We start from the raw sequence: 21,423 nt of genomic DNA on the forward strand, positions 1-21,423 counted from the left end.
CAATGCCACAGTTAGATTCAGTCTGTGGACATCAGCGTTTGTATTCATTTTGAAATTAATTACTTGGCAGAACCACTGTTTTCCAAATTGTTAATGAAAACAAAATCACTGGCAATAGTTATATAATTTCTGCATTAGCACATCTTCACTCTCAGTTACAAATACTACATCACATACTAGATTGTCTTAATTAAGACAGGCTAAACAAATTCTTTAGTGCACTAATTATTTGTCAATTATGGTAGCTCAAAAAAGGCATTTTATCCACCCAGCAATTAATTTACCACATTTACAATCATCCATGTAGTGATATGTAACATTTGGCAGTTTTAAAATGAATTGAGCTAGCTTCCAAGTGCAAAGGGAGGCATCCGCAGCAGACTGTGCATCATTAAACACCCTGTTGCATGACTACTGGCATCCTGCCATTAAGACATGAGTGACCAAACATTTAACAAGCAGCCATCAAAACAGTGAGATAAATTAAGATAAATAAAGGAGTCTGTGGCTTTTGTACCCTTTGCTTTCAGTGCATGTAGTGTTGGTAGCAGTCGTCGTCTCATTTGCCCGACTTCCTGCCCTTGGTGGAGTTCATGTCGCTCTTGGTCTTCTGCAGGCGGGAGAAGATCTCTTTGAAGAGGGCCTTGTACTCGGGCGTGTTCTGGCCCAGCCGTTTGTCCACCTGCTCCACCTGCCTGCTGATCCCCTCCAGGGCCTCCGGGGTGGAGGGCGTCTGGGGGGGCGTGGGAGGGGCGGCGATGGCCCCCGACGCGGAGGGCCCGGGGGAGACCATGCTGTACTCCTTCATGGAGGGGTCCCTGGAGACGGGCCGGGACGTCTGCACCCCGGCGTGGCACAGGCTCTCCTCGTGGCGCCGGCACTTGCCCAGCAGCTCCTCGTACTTCTCCAGCAGGGCGTGGTACTGCTCGTCCACCTCCCTCAGGATGGACATGCCCCGCTTGCGTACCCCGTTGGCGTGGAGAGCGTAGCTGCCCTGCCGCCTGCCTGAGGCGTCGCGGGCCGAGATGGCGTTCAGAGCCGTGTCGCTGCAGCTCTTCCTCACCGGGCCTCCCTGCTGCCCCGCGCCCGCCGCCTCCCCGCCGCCGCCTTCGCCTCCTTCCTCCAGCCCCGCGCCCTCCTCCGGGGTGTCTGTCTCGGGGCCGTTGTTCAGCAGCGACTCCAGGCCGTCTTCCATGCCCCCGATCAGACACACCCGGGACTTCCTCAGCTGCTGCATCTCCTGCAGCTCGGCCTCGAGCTCCCGAACCCGCAGCTGGCAGCCCTCCGCCCCGAGGAGCCGCTGCTCCAGACACTCGAACTCCTGCAGCACAGCGGCACACTCCCGCTCCGCGCCCTCCCGCCTGCCCCGCTCCGCCGCCATGGCCGCGCGCAGGGAGGAGACGATGTCCCGCAGCCGCTCGTTCTCCTCATCCACCGGCCGCCGCTCTGCCAGGTCCACACTGCCTGGGTTGGCCAGCAGGAAACCATCCTCATACCTGACATGGAAAAAAGTTGATACAAAAAAATTTGTCACACCACTATGGGAGTTGGATTTCAAGCACATTTTGTCAAATACTTAAATTGCACAATCATACAAATTTTGCATTATTCTGTCATACGTTTCAACCAAAACCTGTAAAAATGTCTCATCTCATAAAATGACAGCAAAACCTTTGACCTGTGCTGATGTGGCTTTGGAGTCAAAACCCAAGTCTCAGGCCAAGTGTCTTTTTTCCACCATACATACTGTACATGAGTAATCAGCTGCAGACAGCCAGTGACCTTGGTGCGGTGCAGAGTTCTTTGAGGCAGGGGAAGGAGTGGACGGTCTTGCGGCGTTCCCTCTTCTCTCTGCGGACCCTCAGCTCCTCCAGAGTTCGCAGCTCCTCCACCCGAGCCGTCAGACTGTCCACCTGACTCTGCAGGGTCTCCATGGTGCCCGTCAACCTGTACACACACACGTTACAATACTTGTATGTTCAATACTTGTTATGTCAGTAAAGTGAGTTAATTCTCTTTTTCTCAACATACCTTTCTCCTAAAGCTATAGTGAGCCACAACAAACGAACGGGGGGGGGGGAACATGTTTAGAATGAACAGAGGAAACCATTCAAGACGTCTAATCTTTTTAGCCAGCTGTAAAACCAATATGTTCTGAAATTAACTGCAATCCCTGATTATGATTTACGATTAGGAAATTGCTATAGAGAAAACGAGTGCAGTAGTGCTTTATAGGTGGGGTGGTGTGGTGGTACAGTGTGGTGGCAGCTCCGGATCACCTGTCTATCTTCTGCTGCGAGGCCTTGCTCTCCAGCACCAGCTTCTCATTGGTGATCTCCAGTTCCCTGGCCGTCACGTCCAGCTGTTCGTACACCTTGGCGTGCTGCTCGTTCATCTCCCTCAGCATCTCCAGCTGCTTGGCAAGGTACTGTAGGGCAAACAGGTGCAAGATTACAATGAGTAGAGTTGAGACTAAAGATATCTTCATTAGTTCATCTAGACACAACCACAATGGAAAGTTGTCCGCTTGGCTGTAAGATAAAGTCCAGGCTAGTGACTGACTGTAAAATTTCTTAAGGAATACATATACAAATTTTGAGGTAAGTGGCATTACTGTCACCGGAGACGTTCATGATAGTAATAGACTCAAAGTGGTTTTCGGTCGGTCGTCGTTTGACGTGATTACATCACAGTCTGTGGGTGTACTGTGGCTGCTGTTGCGTACACTCATCCTCAGAGAGCTGCTGGGCTGCTGACTAATAAGGAGTGGAGGCTTTGAGCTGTAATGAGGTGGCAGACTTGGCTGTGTGACAGAGGAGTCAGCGCGTTCCCCTCTCCCTCTGCGCTCACAGAGTAAACACTGTTTCTAATGCAGCTGCATTCAGTTCTCGTCTTCTCCTCTCCGTTTCTTTCCCCTCGAAGCGCTCCGGGCTTTACAATAATTGGCTTGATGCGAGATCAAGGAGAGTCGGGTTGTGCCAGAGACAAGAGGCGCTTTGCTGCTCAGAGTTCAAAACAAAAACATGGTGCGGTGCTTGATTTGGCCATTCGGGACAATGAGAATGAATTGTATTTTAGAATTGTGTTTTATACAAGTTCTACTGGATCCATTTGGATTGCATGGACTAGTAAGACACATGCACAGAGAGGATTCAGTTAGCGGAGACCAGCATACCTCTATCTCTTGCACTTGTTCCTCGTTGTTGATGTACATTTGCTGCAGGGAGTCCTCCAGCTCTTTGTTGCGTTCCAGCAGAGTCTTGCCGAGTTCTGCTGCCAGGTGCAGGTCTGAGGGAAGAAAGGAGGTCAGATATATGGGACAAAGTGATGAGAGTGATAGGAGGAGGTCACTGTATGGTGGTGTTACTTTTTGTTTTCACCAAGAAAGATTTGGAGAAGCCCTTCATTCTTGAGATGTTATGTTGCTTGAAACATAAAAAGGAATTGGCCTTAAAGGATAATTCCAGTTATTTTCAGCCTGAGCCTTATTTTCCTAGTTTTTGCCGATTGATTGCTCTGAAATTTTGTCACTTACTTTACATACCACTCAGCTGCAGGGAGTAATGCTCTCCAATACACACCCACAGGGCCAATGCAAACATGTCCTTTCACCTAACACTCACTGCAATGAAACCTGCTTACATCTGATTTTCCTATTATCCATGACCTGAAGCTTCAGTATATTGCGGTATTAGGTATTTTAACCAGTGCAAGCTATTTGGCAACTAGACCATTCATGTACTTGGATGCTGCGTTCATGTCAGAACACATCAAACAATCGGCATAATGGCAAAAAAATAGGAAATAACTCCCTGGACTGCAATTATCCTTTAAAACTGTATTTTCAATGTTAATCAAAATCAAAAGGCCTTAATGTTTGATGAGGCCATCCTGATTGGAAAGCTAAACCTCCTCGTTTCATATCAAATTAACTGAGATTGTGAAACACGAGAGAAAATCCTTTCATTCAATTCAACCTACAGGAGATTTTTTAAATCCTTTCTTTTCTAATTAAAGCCGCTCTCTCAAGAAGAAGCTCAACAAAGCCAAGATGAGAGAACGAGTCTTTGGAGGAAAGACCCAGTTAGCAGAGTTTTTGTTACAGAAGGCACAGCAGAGGCACGCAGGTCATGTAAGAACATTATGAGCATCCACAGACAAAACATGATATCTTAGTCAAAAAAAAATATTTCTTCCTCTAATATTTCTTAACATAAAAGGGTGTGTTGGATGTTGAAATAAACTTGCTTACAGGCCTATATTGTGTACTCCAAAGTAAGCAAAAGACAACTAGCCGTAAAACAAAGTCCCTCAGCACCAGCTGCTGCACAACATGCTGACAGAACATGATTGGCCACGCAGCTAACAACAGCTACAGTACATTTCCCCTCTGTGTTCAGTCCGCTTGAATGTGGATCACTTCGATGCAGGGCAACAAACCTGGAGCCATCTGCACAGGAGCCTGAGCAGCAATAAAACCACAGAAGAAGCCACCCTCGGCTCTTGCTTTTTCACAACGCAGCTTGAAGTATACATTATTCATCTCCTCTGGTGAGAAAGCCCGGCCTGACTGTGTAGGAGGAGGAGAGTCCTGCTGGCTCCATCCCACTCGGAGCCCATAACAACACAGCAGTGGGAGGGGAAAGACAGGAAGAAACTGAGAGGCATTGACCTCCATTACAGAGCATGAATGCAGCGTTTTATCACCACAGTGTATGGTGTCGGCACTGACAGGAACACACACACACACACACACACACACACACACACAACAGAGGGCTAGCTGCAGAACGCTTCATCATAGGTGTAAAAACACAAGGGAGCAGATATGATTTATTGTTGGCCTGTCTGGGGTAGAAGCTGGCTGGCTGTGTGTGTGTGTGTGTGCGTGTGTGTATCTGTGTGTAAAGTATACATATAATCCCGAATGGCTGAATAGAACAAGAACTCCCCTGCTTTGTCTTTAATACATGTAGCGAGCCTCATTAGCTCATACTGCACACATTTGCGTAGCTACTTTTGCCTCCGTCGCTGCCCAACGACAGGCTGTAATTTCCTGTTTCAACAATGCATGACTGATAGAGAACACTTATCCGGGCTGCTGAGTGATAACGAGCTCTGTGTGTGTGTGTGTGTGTGTGTGTGTGTGTGTGTGTGTCCCAGCACTCTTCCTATTCCCGAGGGAACACACGTGCTGCATATACACACACTGACAGTATCTCTAGAGCCGAGCCTTGGTTATGTAATCTTAACGTCGGTGCTTTTTTTTTTTTTTTCAGAAACCACAACACAACCATTTTCTGTATTTCAGCACAAGGATGAGACGGGCAAGGAGGAAATAATCAAGTTCAAGCTCATTAAATAGATGAGCTAGATGATTGATTGAACGAGCCCGCCTAGATCTAACTGATCAACAATCAGTCACAGAATAAAATGATGCAGTACAGTATGCAACCAAATACAACACAAGGACACAAAAGAAAGCAAAAGATACAAAATATCATGTTGGAAGAGGCATAACCAACCTTAAACCCTCAATCATCATCACACAGCAAAGCTTCTCCTCATCCTGGAGAACACAAACAGCTGCATCATCTACTCAACATGCAATAATGGCCTCGGTCACACAGATATTCGTGGCATCTATCCATACAGTAACAACAGTAAACACTCGTGTGTGTGTGTCACAGCTTTCTGCACGTGTGAGCCTGCATCTCTCGAATGCCCTTTGATGTGTACAATCTCATTGCTGGATGGCAGAGTGTGAAGCCGAAGCACTCAGGACAAGCATGACATCACCACAGCGGCCCATCTGCCCAGACGCGCCACATATGCTGGGCAGATGATAACGAACGCAGGGGTCACCGAAAAACAGAGCCGCTAATGGGGGATCTTGCGTAACAGCCTCGTTTCTGGGGCAAAAGTGCGATCGGGGGCTTACTGCGAAACCACGCGTGGACGCGAATGCGCTGTAGTATGAGGCTGTTTGTGTGGAGCAGTAAGCGCTGAGGGTATTTAGAGAAAATGTGCCTGACCCCAAAGCCTGAAATCTCTGATCCCCACTGAGGAGGTCTCCGTCTGGGGCTCCCTAATCAGATCAGCCGGGGGCTTAATGACTCCAGGCACAATGCTGAATAACGCTGAGATGAGATACACACACACACATAAACACACACACACACACACATAGAGCAGAACCCACCTGCCGCTCTTCTCTCTGGCCATGTACAGTGTGATGATGAGACACAAAGCTGCTTTTCTACTGTGGGGCAGCAGGTAATCAGGAGATGGGGTGATGTGGAGGTCAGGCCACACAAGGACACACTCTCTCACACACACACACACACACACACACACACACTCTTACATGTATCCTCAGAGAGGCGGTGAGGAGATGCACTGCTGATGCTGGGAAATTGCATCCATTTTAGTCATTACTAAGGAGGCTGATCACACACAACCCATGACATAAAACCTGGGTCGCATTTTGCAAATCAAATCCAGCTGCTAGTACAAGATCATACTATAAAACAATTACCCACTCAGCGTAATAATCAATGAAAGGGCTGAGAGGTGGAGCATCTCTCTCTCTCTCTCATGAATCAGTTAGTGAAGGGCAAACACAAATCACATTCAACAGAGTTAGCTATATCTAATCATTGCTATGTGGATAGAGAGAAGTGGCATTTTCAAGGAATCACATAGATTTCCTGCCTGTGCCTGTCATGTGAATGTTAAAGCTCACAGGCGTGACAGTGTGACAGCGTCTTGAAAGCGATCCTTACTTATCCTGTTTTCACCACATTTCACCAGACAGACAGCTGGACATGGAGTCTGTGTCCAGTTCCGCCCTCCTTTCCCTCATGAGTCCTTTCTTTGTTCAAAAACTTCCACATCTAGAGAATTCTGGGTATGTTCAGCATTTCTCTCCCAGAACATCCTACTTGTTTTGACTCACAATAGACACACACAGACACACACACACACACACACACCGCTGCTGATGTGAGGGTGCTGCTCACTGTTCACTTGCTCACACATCCTTCCATGTCAGTCAGACCCACAACTCAGCATTTTAGAGACCAGGGTGACTAGAGTGTGTATATAAATAATCCTGAGAAGAGAGGAAGGCTGGGATGAGAGGAAGGCAAAATTCACTCAGTCAGACACACAGGGGCTATTCTGGGAACATCACTGACAAGATCAGAGTAATTGGCAGAGGAAGAGAGCAGAGATGAAGGGCAGGGAACTCGGGACTCAATGAATATGAGGTCTAGTGCAGAGAGAGAGAGAGAGGCTCACATGCAGTGTTTTTATTGCTCCCTCTATGTTCATGCACAATACTTAACATCTCGTGTCTCTCCCAAAGTGCGTGCACTCATGCATAAAATATATTTCCTAATGCATGCAACCTCCTCCTCTCAATGATTTAGGCTGCATTTTCTGCATTAATCCATTTCCCCCCAAATCCAAGCTAATTAGCGTTCAACGACGAAGATTTTGAGGGGGTTTTGTGTTTATTGTCACATGTTGTGTGATCACTCCTCACAAAACTCAGCAACAGAAATGATGTCACCATATCATATCAAGTATAGATACTCCACTCACCTTGCTCTAAGTCCCGCTGGTCGTACCATGGCTCTTCTTCCTCCGTTACAAACTCCTCCATCCTGCCTGCACGAAGCATCGATGCTCGGTCTGCTGGCGGACTCGTTCCCCGGCGGTGTGATCTGCTAATTCTCCGACGACTCGCCCGGAAGAGAAAAAAAACATCAACGGCGCAGCCTCCTGAGGTGTAACCCTTTCAGCGGAGATGGGAGAAATCTCCTAGGAGACAAAACCCGGTGGCAGCGCACCTGCTCCCAGACCATCTGCAGATCTGATCCCTGTGAGACCAGTGGAAACTACCCGTTCATTACCAACAGCTTGGCAGAAACAGACACCTCTTTTGAACAACAGCTGTAGACGAATGCCAAAATATTTCTTCTTTTTTCCCCTCAGTCTTTGATGTGCAGCTAGGCCTTGCAAACGCAGACTGGGGGGATCTCGCTCGTAGCTCAGTGGCCAAATGTTGCTGCGTTCAAGTGCTATCGGAAATATTGAAATTACGATTTGGAGCGTGCATGAACGACCCGACAAAAGACTGGTGGGTGGGAAATTTCTGTTATCCCTATTTGCCGAGATGTGACATGGGCGTCTTGGGTGGGGAGGGTGACAGCGCATGGAGGCTGTGTCAACAACTGATGGTAAAAGTAACGTTAACAACAACTTTTGGGTAATAAAAAAGAAAAACGAATTCTCCTTTTACTTCTGCGACCAAAATAGTTCATTTCTATTTTAGGGTCTGTTTTATGATTATTTCCGACCTCCGACTAAAAACACTTGCAGCTCCTATTCACGACATTCGGACATAGGAGCATACGAGGCGCACCTGAAGGCAGCACCGCTGGAGGTGACGTCATTGTATTCTCTCCATGAGCGCTGTAGGTTACGTAGTGTCCAGCTGTTCGCGGACACGCCCCTTAACCAGCGGACTCGGCGGCGACGTCTCTTCCCTTCGCATCCCTCCGATTCCCTGAGCACCAATAAGATTCATTTAATTGTCCAGTTCAAAAGAGATTAGATGGCATTAATAAATCAACAATAAGGGATGGATGTCCCAGTCTGTGCATATTCAGCATGGACTTTATTGTAAACAATTAGGAGCTAACAGTACTGCTATTCAGTATCTCTGTACAGTAGGGGTTTTGTGTCAATTAATTGCTTCAAGTACTCTTTGGATTTCGTTATGACTCAGTAGAGACGGAGAACCATGGCCTCTCATTTGTTCCTACCAGGCACACAGTGAACCACAATGTCCGACAGACACAGGCAGGCACACAGCTAAGAAACATTTCCCTCATTTGAGACCGTGTTGGTAAACCTTTTTTCCTATTTATAAAAAAACATCATCCTACTGCACACATTCTGTCATTGCCAGTCTCATTGCTGAGGCTACGATAATAAGTATCAAGACAACATAAAAAGATAAAAGGGCATTCAGTTACAGTTTTGAAATTAAAGACAAGACAGACTAGACAGTTTTACATCATGTCTATAGCTCTTGTAGGTCTAGCTCTCTCCGCAGTCCAGCAGCCCAAGACAATATAGCAGCAGTAAAAGGATTTGAAACAATCCTTATCTTGGGTCTTGGCCGCCATCTAACCCGCCAAACACAGAAGCGCCTGGTTTATGTCCAGCGTTAAGTGTGAACGGAGGGCTCATTCTGCTCAGCAGTCAGGCTGTATATAGTACACATGTTTTATTGCTTCGTTATTGAGATGCACTACTGTAGCAGCAATGAGGCTGGAAAGAGTGGAAGTCTAGCAGCAAATCAGCCGGGTCGGTGGAGGCTCTGTGGCGAAGCCTTGTACGGTGAGATCACAGGAACGAGGGAAGCACAGGCACTGACAAAGAGGAGGGTCTCTGACCCCCGAAATGGCTACGATTCCCTTCCCGTCACTCCTGTTTCTCGGTGGCGTCGGAGCTGTGAGGGCCTTTAAGCTGCTTCCAGTCCGCCTCGCTCTCACAGCGCTTCACTCTGCTGAAGAACTTCTTAATCAGAGCCTTGGCCTCCGCCTTGACTGCAGAAACAAACACAAGTATTAGAATACAGCCCATAACACCCAACAATATACAAGTTGCGGCGTTTTGTTATTCCCTACTTACCTTTGTCTGACAGTTGCCACAGACACAAAGAGAATTTCCGAAAGCATAATAAACTAACTAACTAAACTAACTACCTTGGCCTCTTCCCCGACTCCTGCCCTCTGCAAGAAGGTGAGACAAGTAGCGGGCAAATGACTTGAACAGCTCCTACGACCCGAAAAAGGAACAGGTCAACACTAGTTATATTGCACAATAAATCATTAACAACATTGCATAAGGGACAATAACATCATGAGTTTCTACAGTTTGTGCCTCTCTCACCTTGGTGGCAAACTTTCCCTGAGTGTAAAACGGATCCAGACAGCGCACCACAATATCAGCCACCTCCTTCAGCGTCACAGGCTTCGGTGGCTCGCTGACAGAGTGCAGTATGCTCTCCTGTACGTTGGGGTTAAAGGTCACCCTCCTCCTGCTCCCCTGCTCCTTAGGCGGGCGGCTGCGCTTGGCTGGAGGGGACGACTCCCTGTCTGCTTTCATGTCATCTGTCAGCTGGACACACATTATTTACGTCAGTCACAGTGGAGGAAAATATAGTCTTCTTTAGTATTTGCAGACAGGAAACACCTACCATTTCTATTAGAGGTGGTTTAGCTTCTTCCTCAAGTACGATTTGTCTGTGTGAGAGAGGAAAAAATGCTATTAGGGTAAGAAAAGAAGATTGACAATGTTTTTCTAAACTGGTGTGCTAACGGCCTCTTACTCTGTGGTGGACTTCATATCCGGTTTAGATTTCTCTTGAACCAGCTCCAGCTTCACAGCTTTCTCCCCTTCATCATCATCATCTTGTATAACTATGACTTCCGTTTTAATTTCTGCTTGGATCGTGTCCTCAGTAACCGATTCTATAGGGCTGCTCTCTACAGAAGCAGCATCCATGGCGGCTTCCACAGCGGCGGGTGAGTGTTGCTGCTGGGCGACGTTTGCCTGGGGGATTCCCACAGGAGTCGGAGAGGAGTCGGCGTCCAGTCCCTTCGGCGTTTCCAGCGCTTGGCTTTTCTCCGTCGTCTGCTTCTTCCCGAAGTACAGGGAAATGTTGCGGGAGTTCTTGGCCGCCTCCGCCAGCTTCTGCTGCTTCTTGCTCAGGGCTCTGCCTCCCTTGGTCGGGCTGCTCAGGGAGGCGGCGACGGCATTCGCTCTGGCTCTGATGGATGACGTGACAGCTGAGGACGCGTCCGCGTTCGTCTCCGTTCTCCTCTCCCTCTTCGCCTCGCTAGCGGACTCTCCAGAGCCTCCCGGGCCGTCCGGGTGGAACCCGCCGCTCTCCGTCCCTCTGTTGGACGCGCTCTCCCCGTTGGAGGAGTTTAGCAGCTCCTTGGCAGTCTGGAAGGGGTTGGAGGAGCCCCTCAGGCCTGCCCCTACTCTCTTACGCTTCATCTGGTGGGGAAATAGGAATAAAATACATGTTCATATCTTAACGATAGCACGCAGCCCAGAGCTCCAAGAATTCATGTGATATGAGTGACTGCTCGCATTTTACTAATATTAGATTAGATGAAACTTTAATGATCCCCATGGGGAAACTGGGTCTTAATGGAGGATGATGTATTTTGTCAACTGCTTAGCTCAGTGTAAAGGTCAGTGAGTGTTTTGTACAGCAGGCGGCCCAAGAGCCCCTTTCATCCCCTTTCATCAGCTTACTGAGTAGATCTGGGATGCAGATGTGAACCCCTGCAGCTCCTCAGTAAAGGAGGAGGAAGAGGAGGCTGCTTCCTCTTTGGGTTTTGACTCCGTCTCTCTGGTCTCGCTGGAGTTGCTGCTGGTCCCATCCTCTCCTCCACTTCCTCCCGTTGAAGCAGGTGCTACTTTCTTCAACTCCGTTACCTTCAGAACAAGGGACGAGTTAGGCGACTGTCTTTACCATAACATCTTCCTGTTCTCACTGTATAGGATAATATAGATAGCACTGTGAAGGGCAGAAGAGTCAGTAGGTACCTTCTTTAGGACAGCACCTCTGTACAAGTTGGAGGACTTGTTGCTCTTGAAGACTTCATGTTCAAGATCCACTGCCAAGGAGAGCGTGTCACAGCTGAGAGGGTGAGGAGGAGGAGATGAAGGACAACGTACAGGGAGTGTGGGGAAACATTATTTATGTCTGCAATAAACTCAACAATGTATCAACATATAGTATTTGAGTTGTGTGTGTGTGTGTGTGTGTGTGTGTGTGTGCGTGTGTGTGCGTGTGCGTGTGTGTGTGTGTGTGTCAATACTTGAATGTGTCTTCTGCCCCCTGGTGGCCGTGTAGTGCCTCCTGCAGGAGGGACAGACAGTACTCCCTGGCCTGAAATATGATGAAAATGTGATTTATAATTTAAAAAGTGTTAAAAAGTGTTATGTGTCAAAAAATATTACCATGGATAGATTTATTAATAGCACCAGTACCATAGTACCATATGTATTCAAACCCTTTAGGAACACAGGTCATTGAAATTCCACACCAAAGCTAAATTAAGATCTAAAATGTGTATTCACCTCAATTCAGACAAATTCTATACTTAAATTAAAATGTTTTTTGGTTTTATGTATTATCAAGATAATTCCACCAACTAAGCACAATCAATAGAAAATATCTTTTGAAAATCTCTGTTCTTTTTCAGCTCATTATGCTCACTTGGTGAACAGGCTGGTTCCTAGGTTCTACTGTACAAAATATATTCATTTGTGATACACAGATGAGCCACACGGTGGCAGCATTTTATTTTAAACTAGTCTGAGTCTTTTCTTTGCAGCGGTATGATAACCAATTTGGAATCATTGTTGTTTTATTGCTCAGCTGAAATGATGGCCACACTGTGTCCATCAACATCTCATGACGCTCGAGTCACTGAATGCCTACGGATGTGTTAATTGATATCACCAGCATGAGGAATGTGTTTGCAGTATTAAAGTGCCATGTGTACCTTCACAGTCAGCCTGGGGATCCTCTGGCTGCTCGCCTCTCTGAGCGGACAGGCGTCATCTGCACATCAGAACACCAGTTACATGAGAACGCAGTGACCATGAACTCAAAGATGCTAATGTAGAATAACTTTTGCTCATTCTGTACCTTTTTTATCCAGTTTAATTGCAAAATGCAGGGCCTACCTGGGGGGACAAAGTCTTCCTTGTGACTTTCACCTCCCTAAAGACACAACAGAAGAGAAAGAAATGGCACTTGGTATTCATATTGAAACAACAGAATTTGCACACATCAGTGTAAGCGGTCTTCATGTCGGCAGCGTTGTTAAAGAGGAGAGACATTCTGGAATATTTTACTCCACCTTTCCCCCTCTCGAGCCTCACCTCTCACCTTCAGTGTGCTTCGGTGTTCACCTCCACCCCCCAGACACAAACCCCTTGACTATCAAATCAACCCTTTTAACACGGTAGATCAATTCAACACGTCTTTTGTTGTCATGATTACTTATGGAGATTTAAATAAGGGTGTGAGTGGTGGGGATTGGAGCGACACTGGCCTCGTTCCCATCACAAGGCCTAGAAGGGCTAACTAGCACTTATTTGTTGTTTATGCCACTCAATTAAAAACATTTATGTGACTTTTTTTTGCATGTTGTTGCTCGGAGAGATGCTTTGCTCTCCAGGCTATGGAAGAAGTACTGGTATTGATCAGTGTTATATGCATTTTGGGCAAGCTCCACCTGGCCCTGCTGGGTAATATTTATTGCCGTTTTTTTCCTACAGCATTGTGCCAATTCCACTGCACATGTGGGAGTGATTTAACTCGAGCTTTACTTACAGGGGCCCCAAACACCCCTGCCTTCCTGCCTGCCCACAGCTGGCTGCCAGATGTAGAGAGAAAACAGAAACACTAGGATGGAGTTTGTTTTTCCACTGAGATTAGTCGACTTCAGGAGAATATACATTTCTGAAGGGAAGAACTCAAGAGTTTGTGTGTGTTGATGACAGTGACTCACCTTCCGCATGTTCATCTGCTTCTTGAAGAGGTCGCCAAAGTCCTTCTTCCTCTTCAGAGCATCATCCTCACCACTGCCACTTCCACCCTCCTCTTCATCATACCTAAAGGCGTGATTCCGATATTATTCTACAGACTTATCATGACCAATCAGGACTGAATCAACGACGCTACAAAAATATAAACTCCCAGTGGGACGAATCAAATCAACTCAGACCATTTCGCCAAAGTTCCCGTACCTCTCGAAGCCGTAGCCCTTCCTTCCTCCTGCGTAGAGGTCGCGGTCGAAGCCGAACGCCCCCCTGGGCTCTTTGCTCTGGGCCGCTCCGGTCTTGGTGCTGAGGACAGCCGCCTTCTCCAGCTGGGCCCGAACCGCTTTGGGGTTACGGCAGAAGTCACAGGCACCGGCACAGTTCGGCGTCTGGTTCCCAAAGAACTTGGAGATGGTAGCATGGCGGCAGCTGATGGGAAGGTAAGAGACGGTGCTTATTAACATGTACACACACATGGGCAAGTACCGTTCCAGGCTACATAGAATAAACGAGCAAAACAGATGGAAAGAGGCTCAGTACACTAAAGAGTGCTGTTTGGAGCCAATGTGACCTACAGTCCAGCAGTTGACATTCTGTATTTAAAAGAAAAGATCAAGCCTTATAATGTTTTTGGGCACATAGCAAATATCCCACCATCATACACAGGGTGTTATTTGGATACACCATCTAGTGCATCATTGATCGATGAGCTATTGTGCAACCACCCCCCCATTACCATGATCAATGCTTCTCTGTTATCAAATAAGTCAAACAAGGCTCCCCAGTCACATGAAATCAAAAAGTTCTCTGACAATCACCCTGTTGAACCTAAGAGATACAGGAGTGTGAGGACATTAGACTGATGCAGAGAGGCTTCGCTGCATATTGAGGGACTAGTCTGATGATGAGAGAACAAGACATATTCCGACAGACTCTTTGGGGTCATTTACAGAAACTGAGGCACTAACCTAGAACTGTGTGGCCTTGACTGATATCAAGAGGATATCAAAGCAAATTCAATATTGAGCTGGAATGAGATTTTTCAGTTTTGTTTTCAGGGGTTTTGGACGAACAACTCCAATGCATTTCTAATGGCAGATCACCGTCTTCCTGCCTTTTGTGTTCCTGATCACATCCCTGATGTGACTGTTGTGATTCCTCTCATAAACAGGCCTAGCTGCTGTATCAGATTCAATATTATGTAACAGCCTATATTCACACAGGCACACACACACGCTCTCTCTGGGGAGTAGCCCATTAGACAAGCCACTTCAACAATACACCAATACTAACTACCTCGCTGGAAATGGAAACATAGCGTCTACAGCTATGAAAGGGGGTGCAGTTTCACCAAAGGAGGAGGGGAAAGACGGAGTCGCAGACAGAGAGAGGCACACACAGACACTCTGAAGCAACAGTCACTCCCATGGAGGATTGTAAACCAGCCTTGGTAGTAGACAAACTAAACTAAGGCATAACAGTCAAATGGCACGAAACCACAGTAGGGGTCCTTTCTGAACAAAGATATTCATAGCTGTGTTTCACCATTAACAGCCATCACTGGCACACAAAAAAAAAAAAACAGGACAACAAAGCTGAAGAGCACACTTGAAGAAAAGAACAGAGAAGATGAGAAGACACAAAGAAAGCAAAGAGTAAGAGGGGCCTGAAGGAGGGACAGCTGGAAAGGTTTCACTGCAAGACTGCTGTAACTTGGCACTACAGTCCAGGTACAGTGGAAAGAAGACAGAGGAACAGTGAATGGAAGACAGAAGAGCAGTGAATGGCTTTTGTATCGTCTCACTCTCCCTTTCATCCACGTGCTAAGTACCGTCAGTACCTGAGGAATTATCCCTGCTAACACTAATCTTGACCTAACTGCTGGGCTGAGACAGAGTCTGAGGACACCTCCTCTGGATGACGTACTGCAGGCTCCGACAACAAACACACACACACACACACAGACAGACGCTCTCTGAGAAGACAACTCCCAGGCTCACTCCCTCAGGTAAGATATGCCGTGTTTATTGTGTCTCCTCCTCACCGACTGGTCTGCTTACTTCTGAGAGTGCTGTTGTCATTTCTTTAAAAATCGGCCCAGGCTTGGCTGAGTGTACGAAAACTGCAAAGACTCTCTCAGGTGAGTGAATTCATTGCGAATGTGTTCGTGTCCGTGCAAGCAGAGTTTGAGAGACAGAGCATAGGAGAGGTACAGCAGGCTGACCTATGACCAGAAGAATGTGAGGAATGCATTTAAAAGTCAGATTGCATATGTAGCAGATTTGTTAGGTGTAAACACGCCGTGAGAAGTGAAACTAGCTGACTCTAAGGTGAGAGGGGGGGATACGCTGTAGTTATTATTCTAATGACATTTCTAACGGCTGGATGTCTAAGAAGTTTCTCACTGTGGGTAGACTGGCTGTAAATGATAATGTTAGATATGTAACCGGAGACAGAAATGAGTACTAATCTGATCACTGCATGGACCTCAGAAATGTCAATGAGTTAATGGGACAGAAATCTGCCTTAGGGGAAAATAACAACAACCAAAAAAAAACGTGAGATACAAAAAAAAAAAAAAAAAAACGTAAATTTTGTCTTCACAATTCAATGCATACAGGATGAGTGGGAATTCAATATTTCAAATTAAAGAATGCAAGTTAATGACAGGATAGAGCTATTGACTGAATCTACTGTCTGGCATCTGTTGTTTACACTTCACACCCACCAGTACAGTCCTATTGTCAATTGAACTCTTCTTTCTCTTGATGAATAGTCTAAAATGTTGAGTTGATTACAGTAGTAGCCCAATCGGAGTGTTTTTCAGCTACTCAAAGGGAGAAACTAACACGCAATCAAAATCATGTTTGCATGACAGAAAAGTAAAATGAGTAGGCCTGGTATAATATGTCTAAACATGTAGTCTATCAGTTCTAGCACTAAATAGAAAGGGGTGGATCCAGATATAGATACTGATGGGAGGGGAGCCTGGGAAATAAAGAGTGATCAGCAGGTAATTTACATGAGCAGGATCTTGTCCAAGCACCAAAAGCTGTCACACCCAGTGCTATTAATTTACTGTAGAGCACACCAATACTGTCAGCAACCCAGAGGAAAGTAAATAATGTTGTATCACTTGCCACTCAAACACCACCCGGTAAAGTAACAAAATACATATGAGGCTATACACCTAAACACACAATGAAGCAAATGTCTGTCCTCCAAGACAGTGAGATCAGGAAAGCTTTCTCTTCTCCCACAGTTCAACAGAGAGAGTTAGTTAGTTAGTTATGCTGAAACCTCCCCTATATCATTACCAGGTACACAGACTCACTCTCAGACACACACACACTTGGCCAGAAAAACCACATGCTTTATATCTGCACACTCCCAGGCAGTAAAATCCTGTGTCTCTTTCTCTCTCCAAGTAATCCTCCCACTTTCTCTCTTAGGATACCGCCAGTTCATTAGGAAAGTATTTAGCATTACATCACATTCAAAGATAAACAACAAGCACATAACCAGAATATTGGCTCGTGTCAACATACCAACAATATCATTTCACCCAGTCAGAAGAGTCAGTGGCAAGCAGCAGGCCTTGTGTCCTGGAGGAGAAACTGTGCAAAACAGTGCTAAAACTCAAACATAACCATTTGATTGCAAATGAATCCACCTCAGTGCTGCTCTGCCTCCCTAGGATGGATGCCAAAGAAGAGACGTTGAACCTCCTGAACAAGATATGGACCAAGCTGCAGGGTCTGCCCAACGCCAACCCTGTAGAGCTGGGGGCCTTCTTCGTCCTCTTAACCTTCATCTGTGAGTTCCACCTCTTTTACACCAAATACTCTCATATTCTCAGTGGCTGACCTGGTCACGTGCCTTTGTCAATGATCTACTGTGATAGATCGGATCGATTATATCAATGATACTGTTAATGTGCTCTCCCATAGTGGTCGTTGTGCTCATGGCAGCGCTGGCCTGTGTGAGTTGCTGCTGCTGCTGTCGCAAGGCCAGGACCAAGGGGCCCCACATCTGAGCAAACGTACTCTTCCACACAAGGAGAAATCTTTAGACAGGCACTCTCTGGACGTCTAACTCTCAAACAAATCAGGCCCCGTACACAGGAGATACAACTCAGGTGGCCGGAAATGCTACAAAGGTCCTCTATACACAAAACGGGCATTCTCAGCAGCTCTGTCAGGCATGAGGAGTCCTGCAGAGCCCGTGGAAATTTACACAAGGGAGACACGGTCAAGTCCTTAATAGACAGGCATTGTAGACCTCTAGCTCAGTGAGCGACGGGGCCTCATACAGGGTGTGTGAAGTGGCTCTAGAGGGGCCCAGCCCTTGAATAACACGGCACCTGACAAACACAGAGGAGGATGTCCTGACAGGCTGCCAAACACACCCGCTAAAGCGTCCAGGCTTTCAGGAGTATCAACATTCCTCAGAGCATCCCTGGGCTCCGCAGACCAACAATGCTGCCTTTGACCTGAGAAAAGGGCAGGGCCTCCCCAAAGTGTCTTGAATAATGCAGGCAAGTGCATGGAATGTAAATAATAAAATGTGCACAAATTAATGTTCAAAAGTGTGCAATGAGTGCAAGTACACAGGACGATATGAGAGTTGGTTTGTTGGTGTTTTTCTAAACCTCCCTCTGCTATACTCTTAAGGGATGACAATGGCAGTCAAGGTTAGACTGAGTAAAAGCCTCCTAAAGAGGAACAGCTTGCCATTACCAAACTTTGAAATTCCTTGAAAACAAAAGCGAGAAAGAGAGATCAAGTCTGCCCTCTGCTGTACAAAAACAGAAATGGACCATGATAAAAAAAAAAATGCTTGGTATATACTGTATATAATTAAAGTTATGTTGTATAGAACTGTATATTTTCTATATACAAGGAAAAAAAATAATTCCTTTGCATGAAATGATGTTTACCTGAGAGACAGTGGTGTACTATATGATTCTATATTTTCTGAATAGAATTAGTGATTTTAAACCCACAGACTATACTATTCACTTGGAATGGTATGCAATAAACAAAAAGTGACGTTACACTTTGTGTGTGTGTGTGCTTCACTTACCCTTCTTGTTCACAAAATAACACCATGGCTTCAAAGTCTGTGATGGCCGCTTTGTCCACCTCTTTTGCAGAGCCGCGCTTCTCCTACAGACAAGTCCAAAAGATGTTCACAAGTCTTTAAATGATGCAGAGTATCACAGGATCTCCTTATGATGATATTCCGCTGCCTGATGTGGTGCTGACCTGTTTGCGGGAGACCTCCTTGCGGATGAGGAAGTTCATCTGCTCCTTGTCTCTTGGGGAGTAGTAGGTTCGACAGGAGGAAGGCAGGCCATCCCTCCCTGCTCGCCCAGACTCTTGGTAGTAACTGGCCAGGGACTTAGCAAGGTTCCAATGGGCTACAAACCTGTGGAATTTACAAAAAATATTAACATGTGCAAACCCAAACTCAAATAAAAGTCCTAGTTTATGAAAATACTGCAAAAAACCCAGATTCACTGCCTTACCTGACGTTGGCTTTGTCCACACCCATACCAAAGCTGATGGTGGCTACAATAACCAGCACTTTACCCTGCATCCAATCACTCTGCACCTCTGTACGATCTCCCGCCTTCAAACCTATAACAGCACAGAGTCAAGCACCTGAGCCCAAATGCAAGTATTTTCCCATCCTACACCAGTGAACTTAAAAAAACACTGTCTTACCTGCATGATAAGGCTTGGCCAAGACTCCAAGCTTAGTCAGTTGGTAAGCCACTGTTTCACAGCCTTCTCTGGTGCGGCAGTACACAATCCCACAACCCTGCTTACACACATCACACAGTTTGAGGAAATGGTAGAGTGAAAACCTTACTCTCACTGTCCATAGGCATTCGGTACTGTTCCTTCTGTATTTTTTATACAATAAAGAATACAGATACTTTTATCCTTTCAACTAAGCTGTTCTTTCTAGGGATGCACCGATATATAAGCTTTAAAAAGCAATATCGGTCTGATATTATTTTTACTGCCAATATTTAGCCTATTGTGGAATTGACATTTTTGTGACCTTTTTTCTAGGAGTGTGTCACTTAATATAACAGTCAAATTAGCAACAGAATAAAACTAACATGGTCTTTTGTTTAAAAACCACTTAATTATTTTAAGTTAGGCATGTCTGAAAGGCTAGCCCATTTTGCACCTGTATTTGTACCAGCATTCTTACAAAAATGCATATCGGTATCAGCCGATATGGGTTGGAAAATATCGGAATGGGATTCAAAAAATCCCCTCTTCTTTCTCCACTTCTCTAATATATCAAAGAATAGAAAGATTAAGTGCAAGACCCAAGCAATCAGGGCGAGCAAGGAGGAGATCTATCATTCCACCAAGTTGATAGAGACTGAGGACCAGAGCAGAGGAGCAGTGCCACAAACAGTATCCCTGCACCACACAAAGTCCAGTCTACTAACCTGTCCTACGGGCCCGCTGCCCAGCGCCAGAGCCTCTTTAACAAAGGCATGGAGGTGGGTGTAGGGCTCCTGCAGCAGCTCCCTATAGATCACATCGTAGTGCAGGTTCTTGCGGAAAACTGGTGTAGAATAGCACAGTGGCGTGCGCAGCCTCAGGGACTGAAGAATGTCCTCTTGCACGTTCTTGGGCGCTGTAGCCGTCAGCGCCACACACGGCACCCCCGGCATGCGGGCACGCAGGTTGCCCAGTTTGAGGTAATCTGGCCTGAAATCGTGGCCCCACTGGGAGACGCAGTGAGCCTCATCCACAGCCAGGTAGGAGAGAAGGCTGCGGGAGCACAGGCCCGTCAGGCACGGCTGGAACGAGGGAGAGGCCACCATCTCCGGGGTGATGTAGAGCAACTTCAGCTTTGGGCTCTTGCTCTCCAAGTCAGCCAGGATCATACGGCGCTCGCCCACAGGGAGCTTGGAGTTGATGGAGCAAGCGGGGATGTTCAGCTCCCTGAGGTGATCCACTTGGTCCTAGAAGTATAGAAGCAACACAAAACATTGGCTATTGTTTCGTCTAACATTACTTGACGAAGTAACTGAACGAACAGTTTGAAGTGGAACAGTACAGATGGAGACACAAACTGACCTGAATGAGAGCGATTAGCGGGGATATAACCAGGGTAATGCCCTCGGCCAGCACTGCTGGGAGCTGGTAGCAGAGGGACTTCCCTGCTCCAGTGGGCATGCACACAAACACATCCCTGTCACCTGCAACAGGACAGCTTCACCAGTTATCACCGTGGCATCATTTACTCTTTGGCAACAGGCTGTGAGTGGTAATACAGATATTCAGTTTCATATTACAGTAACATGACAGCTCGCTGATGCGATTAGACCTAACGAACAACAGATTAAGTTGACGTCAGCCAGCTAACGTGTGCTAACGTTAATTAGCAAAGAGATATGCTAACATAGCAAACAAATAAAACGGCCAGTACCTTCGATGACCGCCTTGACGATGTCTTCCTGCAGTTTAGACCTAAAGCTGTCGAACCCAAAGTGGGTTTTTAAAGCCTGTTTTAGGGTTGTCATCACCTATCTAGACTGAGGAACTCATAGGCAGCTTAAAAACAAACTTCTCTGTCGTCGTCGCATGTCGATGACATCACTACATTCGTGAATAAACTGAAAGTGAATGCCAATGCACAAACGAGAAGACCAACATTTAATAAATTTAATGATCCCATGTCAGATTTTCCTCTAATTTACTTTTCCTTTTCTGTTTTAGATTTGCAAACTAAAAACAG

General features: G+C 46.4%; 2 protein-coding genes and 1 long non-coding RNA gene across 6 annotated transcripts; 1 reads left to right on the forward strand and 2 right to left on the reverse strand.

The window, feature by feature from the left end:
- Positions 1-260: 260 nt before the first annotated feature.
- Positions 261-7,687, reverse strand: cdr2l (cerebellar degeneration-related protein 2-like). The gene is made up of 5 exons (XM_071911952.2): positions 7,609-7,687; positions 3,176-3,288; positions 2,280-2,428; positions 1,783-1,947; positions 261-1,496 (listed from the first exon to the last, which is right to left on the reverse strand). Exons 1-5 carry the CDS (start codon positions 7,685-7,687, stop codon positions 560-562), a joined length of 1,443 nt encoding a protein of 480 aa, XP_071768053.1. The 3' UTR covers positions 261-559.
- A 995-nt stretch (positions 7,688-8,682) lies between these two features.
- recql5 (RecQ helicase-like 5) lies at positions 8,683-21,252 on the reverse strand. 4 transcript variants are annotated; one of them, XM_078284641.1, is made up of 19 exons: positions 21,115-21,252; positions 20,763-20,884; positions 20,126-20,647; positions 19,380-19,476; positions 19,181-19,292; positions 18,918-19,080; positions 18,736-18,818; positions 13,858-14,079; positions 13,620-13,722; positions 12,790-12,826; positions 12,606-12,664; positions 11,916-11,986; positions 11,641-11,734; positions 11,347-11,529; positions 10,409-11,082; positions 10,277-10,322; positions 9,970-10,197; positions 9,783-9,855; positions 8,683-9,623 (listed from the first exon to the last, which is right to left on the reverse strand). In XM_078284641.1, the coding sequence occupies exons 1-19, from the start codon at positions 21,206-21,208 to the stop codon at positions 9,499-9,501; spliced, it is 3,108 nt and encodes a 1,035-aa protein (XP_078140767.1). In that variant the 5' UTR covers positions 21,209-21,252; the 3' UTR covers positions 8,683-9,498. The 4 variants fall into 4 exon arrangements, with proteins under 4 accessions (XP_078140767.1, XP_078140765.1, XP_078140763.1 ...); XM_078284639.1 differs by lacking the exons at positions 8,683-9,623; positions 9,783-9,855; positions 9,970-10,197; ... (2 more) ...; positions 11,347-11,529; positions 11,916-11,986 and having other exon boundaries at positions 11,664-11,734; XM_078284637.1 differs by lacking the exons at positions 8,683-9,623; positions 9,783-9,855; positions 9,970-10,197; ... (2 more) ...; positions 11,347-11,529; positions 11,641-11,734 and having other exon boundaries at positions 11,921-11,986; positions 12,752-12,826.
- On the forward strand, positions 15,500-18,706 carry LOC139921631 (uncharacterized). The gene is made up of 3 exons (XR_011785110.2): positions 15,500-15,658; positions 17,348-17,466; positions 17,601-18,706. It is a non-coding gene; the product is annotated as an uncharacterized LOC139921631 (long non-coding RNA).
- Positions 21,253-21,423: the final 171 nt, after the last annotated feature.

Source organism: Centroberyx gerrardi, chromosome 7 (genome assembly GCF_048128805.1).
Source record: "Centroberyx gerrardi isolate f3 chromosome 7, fCenGer3.hap1.cur.20231027, whole genome shotgun sequence".
Classification (NCBI taxonomy): domain Eukaryota; kingdom Metazoa; phylum Chordata; class Actinopteri; order Beryciformes; family Berycidae; genus Centroberyx; species Centroberyx gerrardi.